This window comes from Ptiloglossa arizonensis, chromosome 5 (assembly GCF_051014685.1).
Source record: "Ptiloglossa arizonensis isolate GNS036 chromosome 5, iyPtiAriz1_principal, whole genome shotgun sequence".
Taxonomy (NCBI): Eukaryota; Metazoa; Arthropoda; class Insecta; order Hymenoptera; family Colletidae; genus Ptiloglossa; species Ptiloglossa arizonensis.
In genome coordinates, this window is record NC_135052.1 from 14,353,557 (window position 1) to 14,370,167 (window position 16,611).

A 16,611-nucleotide genomic window follows, 5' to 3' on the forward strand; every position below is an offset into this window, starting at 1 on the left:
AGTAGTACTCGTAAAACATATGTATCTCTGCACCCGGATAACGGATTCCGATACCCGCGAGCACCATTTTGCATATTATGTATTTTTTGAAGAACGCGTGCAAATATATTATAGATATTTGACACATCGAAATACGCAGAGTACGTTAGAATATGCATAATTTTGCATACAGTCCGTATACCGCATATGGCGCTCCGTTCCGTGCAATTTATTCTCCGCGGTTTAACGTATTATACACGTATACGCGAGTAATTTAAATACAATATGCAAAATATTAATTGCTCGCCGGTATTGTAATTTGTTCTCGAAACGCCTCTTCGTTCGATCGACCAAGTATTCGAATCGTTGAAAGTCAATTATAGATGGAACGTTCATCTTGCCGCGTAAACGCTCGTCGCGCTACACGTACCGGGGAATGGTTCTCGGAATATTTGATACGCGTTTAATAAACGATACACCTCGGATTCGCGACTTGATCGAATGTTTAAGTAGCTGGTCGATCGGTGACGCAGCGTTCCTACGTCGGAAGCAGATTTACACGACACGTGGCAGTACGTAAGTCGCATACGGGTTAAATATTCGATGAGCTCGATCCGATTCATCGGGCGATCGGCTGCATAATAATACTGCGCACCTATATCGCGCATACGTCGAGCGCGTCGGCGCGCGTGACCGAGAAACGTGTCGCGAAAAAGAGGGGATAGGTGCTTCCCCGTCCGTAATCCGAGGGTGTACTCCCAAATCGACGATGACACTTGCTCCTAACTGCGTCTTTTCGTTTCAACGGCCCCGGAGGCTGCTGCCGCGGTACTGCGTCTTTTTCGTACGCGATAGTCGGGACACCGTGTCCCGGGAGAGCACACGGGCGTCGAGAGATCGAACGTCGTCGCGCGATTCGTTCGCGAACGGCGCCTAAATTTCTATTTTACGCCGAGAGCCGCGTTACTCGTGCGCCGACCAGACATTTTTTTTTCATCGCGAGAGATTCCAAATACCACGGGACAAAAACATCGATCCGGCCCGGAAAGTATTCCTCGGGTACGATTCGTCGCTAATAAGAAATTCCCCGAATGCTCGGCGCGCATTTCTCACGTGTCTCCGCTTGTGCGGCAGTCTCCCCTCTTGCGTTTATTTGTCCCGCGTACGTCCACCGAGCGCAATTTACGCGACGGATTAACAGCGCGCGGAGATACCCTCCGGTATCGATAAGCATCTAGGTAGAGGAATCGGTCAGCACGAGTCGTGAGAACTTCGATCGGCACTGATTTCTCCGGTGTCATTGAGAAACCATACTACATTTTACACGCCCGTATCAATGGCCGGTCGATCGAAATCCAGTACCGGCTCGAAACACGAGATGCCACCGACGGAAGTACCGGTCGAAGGGAGAAAAGGGGGTGGTAAAGAAAAGGGGGAGCCGGTAATTTCGCGTGGGCGTTGGAACTAGTTATCGAAGGCTACCAGCTTTCGAGTCGAGAATGGCAGGTTCGATCTAACGCGGAATTCCCATCGGGGAATCACCGGTTTAATTTAATTAAAACCTTGGCGAATCGCTAAACACCCGATCCATCCATTTTCATTAAGACACTGCCTCGTTTGATTACAATGGCTCTCGAAACGGACGAGTACGATTCTCACGATGTAATTTCGAGGTCGAGCGAAACCTACCGCGCTCGTAAATTCCAGATAGAAATAATTCGGTTTCTCGTGCTCGAGGAGACGTCGATCGCTTGGAAAACGTCCAATCGTGAGAACGATCTCGTCGCAAAAATTTTTCATCGATGGACGCAACGCGTCGCCTTTCGTTGGACGAGAATCGGGGGAATCGAACTTCATCGTGTCTTCGTTTTCTTTTCGAATTTCACCAGAGGGGTGAAATTCTCCAGGATCGTCCCGTCTCTCGAATTTCGAGCGGTCGAAGAAAATACGGGTTATCGTTGGACGGTGCGCGAGCGTAAAATGTTTTTCTAGTTACTCGCGCTTCTACACCGTGCACCTAACGCTCAATTTATACGGTTGGTTGGTTCCGTAAAAGTACCGTGTAAATCGAGACTAACGTTTATCTACAAAACGAGGAGAGAGATCCAAGGTTCCGTTGCTCGGTTTTCGGTGCGAAAGGGAAGTGTTCGAACGTACGGTGCGAAATGGTCCCGAAATAAAAGTTAATTTTCCCGTCCGCTTCGCTTATCGACGTAGAAACAAATTCTTCCACGCTGCGCGAACTCGATTCTGTCGCGAATTTAGAACTTCTCTCGACCCAGTTTCTTTTCCCGATTCGTTCGCCGAAGACGTTGATGGCTTTGTCTCCGTGAAATCCGTTACGAAAACTCGTTCTTCGTTTTCCATTCCTTTTAAATTTCATCGATGAAAATATATTTTCCCCCCGGTACTCCTTCCCGTTTCGTCTCCGTTACTTGGACCGTGTCGAGCCGCGAAATCTCGTAAATTCCATCGACGAAAAACATACATACACATATATATCTCCGACTAGCCTAGATTTTGTTCCCGTGGAGCGTGTCGAGTCGAAATCGTCCCCGAACTCGGGGACGGAATTGTGTCCCGGGACGTCTGAATTCTGGATGGATTCTCCTCGGTTTGCGGTTCGTCGGAGCGTTTCCGTCGCGAAGAAAAAGCGTCGCGTCGCGTTGAGGGGGGGCATCGATTCCGCGGCGCGTGTGTCCTCTTTCGCCGCGAATCGATAATCGCTTTCGAAAGGATCCCGGTGGGCCTATAGCTGGGTTAAGTCACGCGAATTCGGGGCGTGGATTCGCGAATGGTGAGGTCGCGTTCACCGTTGTGCCAAGTGTAACCGCGAAGGACGCGCGGGTCCCGCGTGTATCGTTCGCGTTTTAGCGAGGTGTGACGGAGGACGGCTCGTCTCGATTCCGTTCCCAGAACTTATCCAGGTGACTTCCACGCGTCGCTGGACAGCGGTAACGTCGTATCAATTACAAGAGGAGACCGGCGCATGCGCCACGGTGGAACGGACAGATCGGTGGTTCGCGATCGCTCGGAGAAACTATGCCGGCACGAACGAAAACCGCTGAGGGATCGCACGATACGGGCATTAGTGAGCGACCTTCCGTCGCACTTTGCGCGTCGCGTCACCGACTATTTATGCGTCGAAAAGCACGCGGTGGACTCTGAAAGCGGGAAGGAACAAGATCGACTCCAGCGACCAAGAGAGAAAAGGAGGAACACGTGGAGACGATCCGACCGAGCCACCGCGAACGTCTTCTTAGTCGATTTAACGGACGCGACCTTTCGGTTACTCTCCTGGGCAACGTTCGACGCGAGGAATGCACGCGGGATGAGGGCAAAGATATCGCGAAAAGAGCTGGACCAACTCTTCAGCGAGGTACGCTTCGACGATGGAAACACAATTTACATCGTCGAGTCGCAGTGTACGAACTATCTTACGTTTCTTACGCGAAGCGAGCTTTACTCGAATTTACGCGTATCGTATCGATAGCGTTCAACGAGACCGATTCTCGCGAACGGAACACCGAGATGAGACTCGACCCTTTGCCATAATGAAACATAAATTTTTTACCATATTTATTTTGTATCGCGGTAAGAGCATTTAGATGGACTCTTTCGCGCGGTCTTACGAGAAGAAGAATCGTAACATATTTAAATTTAGAGTTTTTTTTTTACTTTTTACAACAGAAGCACTCGTTTACCAAATTTTTTACATTGCAATAACGTAACCGATCAAATTATGAAAAAGAATAGTTAGGCATTTCGTGGAGCGATCTCGTCAAAATTGCGGGACTGACAAAGGGTCAATTTAATTGTATCATCGACGTCGTCGTGTAAACTGTGATTCACGGATACGATCCGTTTATCGTTAATCGTCGCCGACCGTTTTCGCAGGGATAGCAACCGCTTTCCCTTTTCCACGGCTACAACGTACCGACACTCGTAGTACGCGAATTCTACCAGTGGCAGCACGAGACAGCGATCTCTCGGGTGCAACTAACAACCGTTGAAACACGGTTATTGCTAACTTTACAACCGACTCGATCGTACGTATACTCGTCGAGACACTTGACGAACAAAATATTGCGAGCCAACGCGCTCGAACGATTCGCGCGCGTACACCGACTCGCTGTTCGAAACACTCGCGCTCTTACGATACGCGAATCAGTTTACGATTTAATAGCAGTTTGTTGTATATTTGCCACGGAGAGCAATATTACCCCGTTTCAATTCCGTATTTACCAGCTGGACTCGTTAAATAAGTTTCATCCGATAGATCCCGTTCATCTTTCGCACGGACTTCGATATTAAAGGAATTCGGACGTGGAACGAAACCTCGTGGAAGAAATCCGGACGTGTAACCGTTTAACGGCGAAAATTCGAAAGAAATTGGAAATCGTCGATAAATCGTAGAAACGTTGCTCTCCGTGGCAAAAATATCGGTCTACCGTTACGCAATCGTGAACTTGTACGATCGGTACGTTATCTCGGTTATTCTGTTACGTCAGATTTATCTGTTAATCAACGTGTGAACATTCGATCCACAGATCGAACCAGTCCTGTATCGTTAATTTGACATAGACAAATCGATTCGTTCGACGTCACGAGTGAGTGAAATTTACAACCTGGCCAATTTCTTTTCCAATTGGCGCTACAACGAACGTTTTACCGATCGAATGATACTCGAGCTAATCGATACGCCAAACGATATTAGTCAACGTTCGCGATAGTAACCGCAACGACGCCGGAATAAGAACCGATCGTATCGGAGATTTTTTACGTCAATAATCGAACGTTTCACGTTTTCGGCCGCGATCGCGTTACGTTTCGCGAAACGCGAAAAGAAATTTGAAAACGATTCGTCGCTCGCTCGTCCAACGACTCTCCGATCCCAACCGACGCAACGGTACACTTTTTCCATTCTCGAGATTAAATAACAATCCAATAACGAGAAAGTAGATCGAGCGGGAGACTTGGCTACGAGAATCGTTCGTTCGCGAAAACGAGAAACGCGTACGGAAAAATGTCTAATGCGCGCACGGCCTTGTTCGGGACACCCGTTCGATTAAAGTCCCGTTGGTACCTGTCACCGAGAAATCGGCGTTACGTCGGATAACGCGATATTTTCCTATCGCGAGCACTCGCGTGTACCTTTTCGGAGCAACACTCGGGCTAATTGACTCGATATCGTCGACGCGGTTTCTAATCTTGCTCGACGTAATTAACAATAATTCGATATAATGGGCAACGGAACGCGAGGGGCAGCGATAAATCGATTACGCGTTTCCTTCTTTTGCCTTCCGTCTCCTTCCTCCTCCTCCCCTCGCCCCTCTGTTTGAACGTGGAAGAGAATTAATTAAGAAAACCCGAACGGCACGCGTGTTCCCTAATTGTGCGCGCGAACACGTTGCCGGCATTCCCGCGTGTGTGTTTTCCTTTATCGACGTCGATATCTGTGGCCATTGAGATCACGCTGCAAGATCAACCGTTATCTATCGCGTAATTCCCGCGCAGGGAACACGAGCGTTGTACCTACACGGACGCGCGTAGAGAAACGCGCACGGTCGAGTGACTTACGAGCAACACGGAAATTGATTGCGCCGCATTGACGCCCGTGCTCGCTGCCGAACGAGCACTCTTCCAGCCGGTCGAGTTTTTCCACCTTTTATACGCGGCACCGCGGTACGCGCGGACGGTGTTATCGGTTAAACGACACCGTGGCAGCCGGGATTAGAGACAATTAATTTTTTACGGTCCCGCGGTTGAAACGCTCGACGCGGTCGCGGCACGGCGTACCGTTGTCCCGCGACATGCAAAACGTGGCGCGGGGTACCGAGCGCGGAGCCAAGACCCGAAGAACTCTGCTAACACGGTGTCTCGCGTCCACCGGGCTCCACGTTTTACGACCGATCGACGATAAACGAGACCCCGTATACGCGAAGCTTTCCCCGGTTGGTTCGCCCGCGGGTCTCGCTCGATCTTATCGCGCGAAAGACACGTTACGAGCTATAGCTTACCGATCAGTAGAAGTCCCGTGCCAGGAATGCAGAGGAAAGTGGAAGGGGTACACACAGACGTATTCTTACGCGCGCTTTCGATTCTCGTTCGCTATTCGTCGCGACGGTTACTGTGGCACTATGGGCACACTGATCGACGAACATGGTAGCGAGATTGAGAGAGAGAGAGATAATGAGAAACACGCGGTAGGCAGAGCCCCATTGACGTAGACGCAACGTGTCACTATTGTACGGTAATTGTATTTATCGGATCGTTTGCAAAGTCGTTTCGTTTTTTTTTTTTTTTTTGTGAAAATGAAACACGACTTTTTTACGAGTGTGTAAACATTTTATTAAATTATATATTCTCTAATTGAATATTTGATTCTATCCGGTGAATTAAAGTACGAATTGTTGCCTCTGGCTGGTCTCTGACTTCTGGCTGTTCTCAAAACATTCTTGCAGTAGTCGACAATCAGTACTGTTCGATAAGTTTTGTCGTTCGACGAAACTCATCGAACAACCTAGTATTTCAAAATCATCTTTATTACTCCTTCTATAGAAAAACTGTTAATATTATCGTAATATTCTTTTTCATATGGAATAACTCGTACGAGATAAAACAAACGTTTTATACGTTAAATGTAAGCACAAACGAAACCTCGATAATTTATAGTCTCCGAGCTTTATATTTACGTACGTACAGAGATAGGAATAAATTGAAATTTATTCCTACTACTATGGCAGAGTGCGTGGCTAAGGTTCGGAACGTGCGGTTCGAGTAGGGATGGGCAGTCCGACCCTTCGTTTCCCTTGTGCCGTTTCGAGTCAGCGGAAGGCGATACACTGTCGAGGTTTATCGGAGCTTTTCCCGCAGGATCGATCGATCGTCTTTATCGCGAGAAAGACCGGAGACAAAACCGATGGACCAAATCCGCGGGGAATCGCGGAATAAACTGTTGCTCGGATCGCTGTAAACCCTTTAACGGTTTCGCGATCAATCTCGACGCGTTCTATCGCTCGGAGCGAAAGTTGGCCGAAGAATCTACCGAAGTGTTTAATTTTAGAATATATCGCGAGAAAACCGAGAGAATACAAGCTTTAATCGTAGCGAAATAATTGCGAGAACGCGATGGGTCGAAACAGACCCGTAGTACGCACCACAGTGAAAGGATTCGTTTCGTTCAGGGATTTAAAAAATTGAGCGATACTTACAATTCTTTTTTAAAGAGAACCATTGGACGTGTCGATTTTAAACTATTATACTTTTACGAGCGATAGGGATCTTTCAAGTACGGATAATCAATTTTGTCGATGCGATACACCATTCTGGTCGATGTTCGCCGCGATAACGCCCGGCTAGCCTAAAAACGATGATCGAAAAGATTCTTATTCCGCATAAATGCATAGTAAAATATGCAAGTAAACTTGAAACCGGTTTTCTGAGTACCGTCGTTCGTTTTTCTAGACCGCCGACACCGATCTCGAGAATCACCGAATCGGTAATATTCGTGAAATTTTACGAATATAAACCGATGCCCATGTGTTCACAATTTCGTTCGATTATTCTTTCGATTCTCATCCCGACGGAGACGATAGCCGCACTCGTATACTTTAATAATTTACTTTTTTCTTTATCCGTTTCCTGTCCGTGAAACGTAACCGATCGTGTCAATAATAGAAACACCTTTGCTTGGACAGCGGATGCGTCACGGCTCGGAACGCCCGAAATATTCATTAAGACGCGTTGAAAAGAAATCGAACGATATCGTTCGAAGAGGCGATAAACGTGTTTACGAAAGTCTACAATTTGCACTCTCGAGCTATCCATCGAAGAAAAAAAATTCCCGATCGTTTCGACGACGCATCCGTCGACAAACACCTGAACGACCGATTCGTTTCCACGGACAATTTTAAAGAAAATTCCATTCCGCCCACTGAGTGGAAAACTTTCCAATTTGTCGAAAAAGACGATCGCGTCGTTGGTAAAATTGCTCTTAAAATACCTTTTAACGTTCGATGTATTCATCGAGGTAGCATCGGTCTCATTTATTCCTCGCGAATAATGAATCACTCGGTTGATTTAGTATTTGGCGAATCGTGTAATTAATGGCCTTCCTAATGGAAATCCCGGTACGCGAGGGTGCTACGCGCGCGAGCTCGGCCGTTATCAAGTGACGCGGGCGCGCGCCGCCCGGCGAGCGTTTTTGGGCGTGTCTCGCGGGATTTCTTGGAAGTGCATCGGGTTCGGTGCATTTTATTGACCCCCGGTATAGAGATAAAGACGCCGCTCGGCGCGCTCGGTGAATTATCGTGGATATAAATCGTAATCCCGGCAATCGTCGTTATCGATGCTGGTTCGAATCGGGACGTATCTCGCACCCGAGCAACCTCGTATCTTTCGCGCGACGATGTCGCGAGAAGGAAAAAGAAAACGAAAAAAGAAAAACGAAAGAAAGAAAGAAACAAACACCGTCGTTGCGTAATCGCGTGTTTTCTTCCGCTCGCTTCGATCCGTTACTTCCTTGTTGCTTAATTAAAACCACGCCTTTATTTACACCGGGGTGGGCAATCGTGAGTCGGTGTAAATGCGGTGTACCGTATCCGGTAAGCGACCTCCACGATCGAGGGGATCGATACCCGGAACGCCGCGAACGTATCCGTCCGATCTCGATCGTGCTGGATCACTCCTCTCGGCGCTGGCCCCTCGTTACGGAGACGGCGTTCGATCTCCGCTCCCTGTTTAGCCCCTCTAATTCGTACGTTTGTCCGCGATTCTGCAACGTTAACGCGTACCTGTAACATTGCCCGGACACGCGAGTACACGGGGAAAACGATCCACGTTACAACGCGATACGCCCGATTCGCAATTAAACGACGTATTTCAGCCAACGGAATAAAGAAATCAACGCGAACGCGAGAAGGAACGCGGCGTGTAATTGGATCGAACGGTAGCCGTACGAGATACGAAAATGTCGGTCTTTCGAACGCTTTCTATACACGGTGTACGAAAGTAGGCGGTACTTGAAACAAAGTTCGAATAAACCGACTCATCGATCCGATTGTTACATATATTTTTACTTAGTTTACATATTCTTGTTTTTCTCGTCTTCCCCTTTTCACATTCTATATTATCTTATCACGTTATTGTATCGTTTTGGAATTTAGGTTCGTTAATTTTCCTTCTTTCTTTTATTCGGTGCTTTATCGTTGTACGCAACGTTCGCGCAACGTTGATGCATATATTATCGTTGTTATCGTTACACCTCTTGAAAGAATGGATCGAAAACGTAGAAGCGCACGCTCGGATGTAGACAGGTATGATCGTGTAAGAGAAATACGAGTGGTTGCGCGTACAACCGTACAGGACACCTCTAAATATACGGCATAATCTTATCTTATAAATCAGATTTATAACCCGAGGGTTAGCTTGTAAAACAACAATTCGCTGAACCTTACCCTTTCACCCGTTACTCGATCAATGTCTAAATACTTTCTTTTTTCTTTCTTTCTTACTCGCGCCATATTTTCAGGAGCTGGTGTCTCGTTTCGTTACCGCGCACGAGGTCGTTCAACAAAGCGAACGGCCATTAAAAATAATTCCTTAAAAGTATAACTACTCTCGAATAAACCGCGCGAAAAACGTAGAATACAATTTTTGTCTCTTTCGAGGGAATTAGTTTTAAAAAGCACACAGCGCGGGTTCGTAATTTTTCTTTTTTCTCTTTTTTTTCCCCCCGCGTAGAGGGCTCGCGCGAACAAAATTTACCACGCGTTTCTCGGGAGAAATCAGTTTTGCGCATCGGTGAAACGCAGAATTGAAAATCATTACGTTCGAGATGCGAGGACAGTTCCGTCCCAGTAATAGAACAGGTACGCTATTACCGACTTAACGGATTAAGTTGTCCCCGCACTTGTGTACCATTGTGTTCGGATTAGAGAGAAGGAAACTATCGGTGACCCGAATAGCTCGATCGCTCGGGGCAATCGACGGAAGACGATTCGAATTCGAGGCGCGGTCCACGTACCTCCGATAAGTTATTTTTCCAGCCGCGAAAAATCGGTCTGCGTTTTATTTCGCGGTACTTCGTGTACGTTTCCGTACGCAACACGCTGAAAGATCAATCATCGTCCCGGTCGCGAAACTTCGGCGCAACCAACGGAACGTTTTCGGATGCTAAAAGATGCGCGACGAACGGATTTTTAAACGAGGCTCCGTGTCGTTGAATTAACGAGGCGCGCATAGATACTATATTCGCGCAAGGATCGCAAAAAAAGCAGACGCGCCGTTCGAGACACCGCTTTATTTCGCAAGAAGATAGAAACGCAGGATATATTCGTCCTTTTCCGGATACAGTTTGTACAATTTGTCAAATTCGATACCAATTTTACGGATCGATTCAACGTATGTTTTCTTTCTTTGTGATACTTCTCTGTAATAATCGATACTTCTCATTCGTGACTATTGGGTTGTTCGGAAAGTCGTTTCGTTTCATTTGGTGAAAATGAAAGACACGATTTTCGTTAGAGCGTACAAACATTTTATTCAATTGTATATTCTCCGTTTCGGAAAACGAAATCACTTTCCGAACGATCTAATATTTACAGAAACGGTTGCAAATAGTTACACCGTGGTCGATATCGCTTAATTTTCGTTTCGTTGATAGCGAGCATTCCAGGAGCATAGACGTGTATTTCGAACAGGTCTATCGAGTGTTTAGACTTCGGTCTTTTGATTAGGTTCGTGTAACAGTTCGTTCCTAATGGATTTATGCGTTATTCGATTCCGAACGTGTGCTTGAAAATACGTTCAACGATTTACGATGTTCAACGTACGTGTGCGCGGTACTTGCCCCTCCCTTATGACGAACAGAGCCATCGAATTGAACCGAACCGCTCAAAATAATCCAACTCGTTTTGGTCCATGCCTCGGGTCTCTCTCGACCCATCTTCGCGACCCACTTCCCTTTAATTAAACCTCTAACAATATATCCTGGACTGATCAGATTCGGGACGCGTTCACTCAAAGTCTCCGAGTGTATCGAACGAAAGAACCTTTCAAGATTGAAAAAGACGGTTTGAAACGTAAACCATCGTTGGGAAGTGTCCACGGTTAATCGTCCATTGAATATCCACGGTTGCAGCTTCGTCGCTTGGTTTCTTCCGCTCGCGAAGAAAGTCTACCCGCGAACGTGACGCGAGCTTCGTCACGGAATTGCATTCGCATTGTTCGTGGCTTCTTTTCCACGTGCTCGGGGGCTGATTCGTTCGGGAGCAGCCAGTTTCACCGTGGCGAGGTACGCGTGGAACGTGCCACGACTTCGTAGCTAAAAGAACACAAATCGAGACGTCGATGGGGGGAACTGGACGCGGAATCGAAAACAGCCGAACCGGATGGCGGCTCGCGTTTAAGCTCCCAGAAAAACGCGACCGCGATTCCTTCTTTCGTCGTGCCCCGGGCACTTTCGTGCGTAATTAGCACCGCGACTTAACGGGAGAAATTACGCGCATCGTGCTGGCAATTTTAATGGTAAACGCGCAGCGAGGGCCACCGTGGCCTCTCTTTTTCTCTCTTTTTCTCTCTTCTTCTCTCTTTTTCTCACACCTCTATCTCTCTCTCTCGTCCATCGTGGAATTAATTCCGACGCTTTCGATTCTTCCAACGAAGGGAAAATATCTCAATTCGCGGCAACGAAAAGGGAACGACCCGGTCGCGCGGCATACGCAAGCAGCTCCATTTACGCCTCCTATTATACGCCTGTGCTAATCGTTATTATGGCAGTCCGTTGCATAACTGCAATTACCGTACCGCGTGGAACAACGTTCCGTAGGATTGCATCGTTGCACGCGATCTTCTGTAGTCTCGGGTCTACGAACTCCGGTCGAAGGTGTCAGCCTTGGCTATCTTAATTGCGTTGTTGCTCGTACTCGAAAAACCATCGTCGAGACAATACCACGGTTCATTCGGTGTAAACGTCCCGACCTTAAGTTCGCGTCTCTCTCGTTGCAGAGAAGAAATTGATCGTTTGCACGAAGGGGTGTATCACCAGTGGTTATTCTCGCGGTATTAATTTTACAAGAACACGATCGTGTGTAAATTGAAACGAAAAGAGGTACTACCGGTAGCGAAACGGTTTCGTCGAACGTGGTTCGAACAACCGAATGATTTCTGTATCATTGTACGCTGTACGTATTAGGTGGGATAAAAAGTCTCCTAGTGTTCTACGATAGGTGACATTTGTTAAGTCATAGGTTACGATCTATTTTAACTTCGTGCATATTGTATGTACATACATATGTAGACAGGGTGTGGTAGGTACGCGTCGGGCTTTTTTTCAAAAGTGTTTCGAACAAGCGTTAGTCGGCCTTCGATCGGATAGAAATTGCGATATGAAAAAGTTATACAAAAATTTGTTTCTATACGATACAACGTACTCGACACTTATTGTATTGTAATCGACAGACGGTATCGTGACTCGATGCGCGCACGCTTAACGTTATTCCTCTCGAAGGTCTCCGTTTAGAATACGCGCAATCCACCGGGCGGATATTTAACGCATTTTAAACGATTTTAAAAGCGCGAACACTGGTTACGCTTCGTCGCGCGTTTCTTGGAATTTCCTTGTGAAAAAATCGTGAATACTCTTTGTCCAAGGCAACGGTCCCTCTTCTGTCTGCGACTCGTCCAAGTAATTTGTTACGAAGGTGCGTTTCGACTGTTCGCGAGTCCTATAGAGTTGTCGCTGCGTCGTAGATAAATGCGGCCATTCGAAGGAGTTTTTCAGTCAAGCGTGCAGACCGATCGTTTAACGATACAATTGTTTGGAGGCAAATATCCGCGACTAATCGAAGTGTGTCATCGTTCGCGATATGATGCATAGAATCACGCGTAAGCGAATCGCGCGGTCTGATTCTCGCCGAGAATGCGAGTGTTCGACGGTGACAAACTGTCGAACGAACGATCGTAGAACAAAATTTTCTTTCGTCGTTTCGCGTACGCCTCGTTAACGTTAATAACGTGGTAGCGTTGCGCAACTCCATTTTTCGTTTCTCGCTTCGTGTTACAGGGTGCTAGATTCCGGGATACCTCGCAGCAAATCCATAAGCAATGGCAGGCAGATCCGGCAAGAGCGTTTCCAACGGTCGGCACTGTCACCACAGGTTCGGTTTCACCCGCTTCGGGGGAGATTTCCACCCCAAATTCGACGCCAAGTCCGAGCCCTAGTCCGACCAACAGTCAACAAGTCGTGGTAAGTACTCCACACCTGTCGTCGAATCGTTCCTGTCTGTTGGTTCGCTCCTACGCTCGCAATGTAAAGGGTGTTCGGAACGAAATCGAATTCGAACTTTGTCAGCGCATCTAGGAGATCGTTCTAGTCTGTATTCTCTCGAGATCTGGAAGGTAAAGGTGCTATAAAGTTGCTGAATTTCTAACGATAATTGTTTCTTTTCGAAACCGTGCGAAATTGTTTTCACACGTGTTACTCAAATTGTTCGAAACGACCACCTCGTGTCCCTGTGTTCGAAACGATCTCCCAAATGCGTAGACAAGGTTCGCGTTCGTTTCGGTATACCTGTTTACACATTGGATTGCGTGAGAATTTGTCTATCGTAATTATTTTGATCGTTGGTGGAACGATAACAGTTTTTCTTTGATCGTGAACGATACGGAAACTCCTTCGTTTGATCATAATCGGTACAAGGTCGACCGTTGTAGAGGGAACAGTCTTTCAAAGATCTCGAGCGATCTGTTAATTTCGTTTCGACCATAGAAGCGACCGTGCATAAAGGTCGACCGAGTAGTTTTCCAGTTAGCGTCCCATTCATTCGTGATTTCATCGTTCTTCTGGCTTCCAAGGATTTGACTTTCAAACTTTTAGCGCACCTTGATCGTAATTATGATCTATCGAAGGCACAGGTTTACTCGGTGTTTAATTAAACTTTCGCGGGAACTCGGATGGAACTTATTTCAGGAAAATACGATAGCCAGCTCGGTGTAGGAGCATTCTAGAGGTATAGTAATACCAGCGAGGAATATTTCTATTTTTTTGCATACAAGAAAAGACTACGGGGAATAATCTACTCGAGCATCGAAAGAACTTTTATACGTCTCGAGGAAAAACCTCGAGGGGATGGTATCGTGTTTTGGGTCGAGAAGTGGACGATTTTAAGGTTGCTTTTTAAAGAACGGTGTACCACGTATCGCGATAAAATTTACGAACAAACACCCGGAACACGTAACATAAATTTGGTTTATATACGCGCAATTTTTTTTACAATATACACGAATCATTGGTAGCGTCTCGGTGCTGTATCGAAAGTAATACCGGAATCAACGATTCGGCCGAATGTGGTAATTATGAATTAAAAAATACCAAGTTCCCGGTAAGATAAATCGATACGAATCGGAAAGAACGAAATGGCGGATTTGAGGAAACGTAACAGTTTTCTCTCAAATTCTTCCAACGTCTTTTCGGCTTACGAGAAAAAATTACTAACGTGTTTAATTAATGGTACGAGATTTTAAGTCGTTCGATCGAGCCAATTCGTTGTTTAACACGCTATGAAAATATATTTATGAAATCCAAAATTTGAAGACGTAAAAAGAAACGGAACGCTATCTTTTTTTTATATCCAAAGCACGATACCATATTCTTAAGTAGAAACTCGAAATGCACGTGATCTCCCAGAAATCTAGCCTCGTTCCTTCTTGGGACCAATAAGGTTTTATCTACCTTATACACGAAACGACGAAATACTCGATATATATATACCTCTTCCGGGCGTAAATCTCGGGGAGAAGCGACTTTGGTATAGGAACACCGAATACCCTCTGAAACTCTCCGGGGGTGTATCAACCGCCAGCCAGGATTCCCCTACACATGTGGGTCAGGGGTTGAGCGAGCATTCTATGCATTGTACAGGGTGTATCGCGAATTGGCCAACGATAACCGCTATCCGTAGAATTCGCGGAAATTTTTCGAATCGTCAAATTTGCAATTCATTTTTTTCTTTTTCTCTAACGCGTCGTTTCTACGGGGGAAACAATTTCAAATTTAACCATCGACTTTGAACTTATTTTTTGTGCCACTATTTAATCTCGGATAGTTATGCACGTTCGTATTATTCAATTTATACAAAGAACATTACAAGTATTCCGGTTAATAATTCATGTATGCGTATAAAATGAAGCGTGTTGTACATATTTCTAAGTGAAAATACCATTGGGGAAAATTTAGATGCGAGAAACGAACGTATCGAAATATCGTTGAAAAGTATCGAATCGTCGGACAATTGTCCACAGTAATATGTACCGACGAAAGAAAAATTACGTCCCGAAAGGAATATAGAATCGTATCGAGTCAAATGTTCGAGTTTGACAATATCCAAGTATAAATAATGGCTCGAAACTACATTTCATTGAAATATTTTTTGTTCTCGAAGGAAGTTTTCATTGAGGTCCAATGGACAATGTCAAAGCTAACCCTTGTAGTACCATAGTTTGAACAATTATTAATAATACCCTAGTATAATCGAGGAAGGTATCGATGATTTCGTTCACGCGCTGAAACCGAGGAAGGTATAGATTTTTGCCGCGCGTTGGAATTGAGGGAGGTAACGATTTTTGTCGCGCGTTGAACAAAATTTTCCTTATTATCGTTATCCTGTAATAATTGAAAATAACTTGCGATCCGATCGTACACGCATGTTCCACTATCTTCGACAGAGAAGATTTAACTTTCGTTAAAGATTGTATACTAGAAAAAATTATAGGGTCTTTTTTTCATCGATAGGACTATAATACGGTGTCAATGATCAGGCCCTTATTTCGGGAACACCCCGTAATGCAATATAAATGCCGTGAGCGGAACGTTAAACGAATCTTCCGTCGCGCGTATAGGTTTTTCGAGTTACCATTTTGGTGCCGTTACTCCGATTGTCTGCCCTCTCCGTGCGACGCAACCCTGTGCATCAGCAGAAAACATAGATATACGCGTCCGCGAATGCATACAACTAAACGGGCGGCATTGTTCGTGAGAGACTATCGGTACGCGAGCCGTACATCCAATTGAACTGGTCGAGACGGCGGGGGTTGGGGCCGGCAACCCCTGTCTACGGTGCTATTGTACTCTCACGACTGTGCGGAGTTTGATTCTGGGTCACCGGGATTTAATGAGAAATTACTGGGTGTATATGGAGACTTCCGGGCGAACTCGTTACATCGAAACCGATAGATCGAACCGAGGTGTAACGTACACCCGCGTTTCGTTTCGATGAAACTGTAATTCGTTACATCGAAACGAATTTCGACGAAACATGCCTGGAGGGAAATTCGGGACCGTCGATGAATTTTTGACACGCGGCTCCGATGCGTTCGCAACGGGTATCGAACGTAAACGTCGGAAAATAAATACAAGCCGCGCCAAAGTTAAACGATCCCGACGTTACGCGCTACGGATAGAAATAAGCAAACACGAATACATGTCTGCGAACGTTTTATTAAAAGTTACAACAAAAATAAACGCGAACGCGACGCCGACGATGTTTACCCGGAAAGTTTATTTTAAGTATGATTATCGCGCTCAAGATCAACCGGGTCTTGCGCTTTCATGGGAACCGTGAAAGTACACCC

At 46.1% G+C, this 16,611-nt stretch overlaps 2 protein-coding genes across 15 annotated transcripts in view; one reads left to right on the plus strand and one right to left on the minus strand.

The window, feature by feature from the left end:
* By (focal adhesion protein tensin) overlaps positions 1–16,611 on the plus strand; it is a 277,180-nt gene that overhangs the window by 149,393 nt on the left and 111,176 nt on the right. For 3 of the 14 annotated variants that reach the window (XM_076313147.1, XM_076313164.1, XM_076313151.1), the window contains exons 1-2: positions 1,448–3,358; positions 13,046–13,228. The exons of 1 other annotated variant lie outside the window; for it this stretch is intronic. In XM_076313147.1, the coding sequence (XP_076169262.1) occupies positions 2,969–3,358; positions 13,046–13,228 (573 nt within the window). In that variant the 5' untranslated portion in view covers positions 1,448–2,968. Of the gene's footprint in view, positions 1–1,444; positions 3,405–13,045; positions 13,229–16,611 lie in introns of those variants that run through there. 10 more of the 14 variants (XM_076313152.1, XM_076313155.1, XM_076313153.1 and 7 more) reach the window with 8 other exon arrangements.
* The window catches only part of LOC143147680 (putative sodium-dependent multivitamin transporter), a 173,788-nt gene that overhangs the window by 100,070 nt on the left and 57,107 nt on the right, over positions 1–16,611 (minus strand). The gene's annotated exons all lie outside the window — the stretch shown is intronic.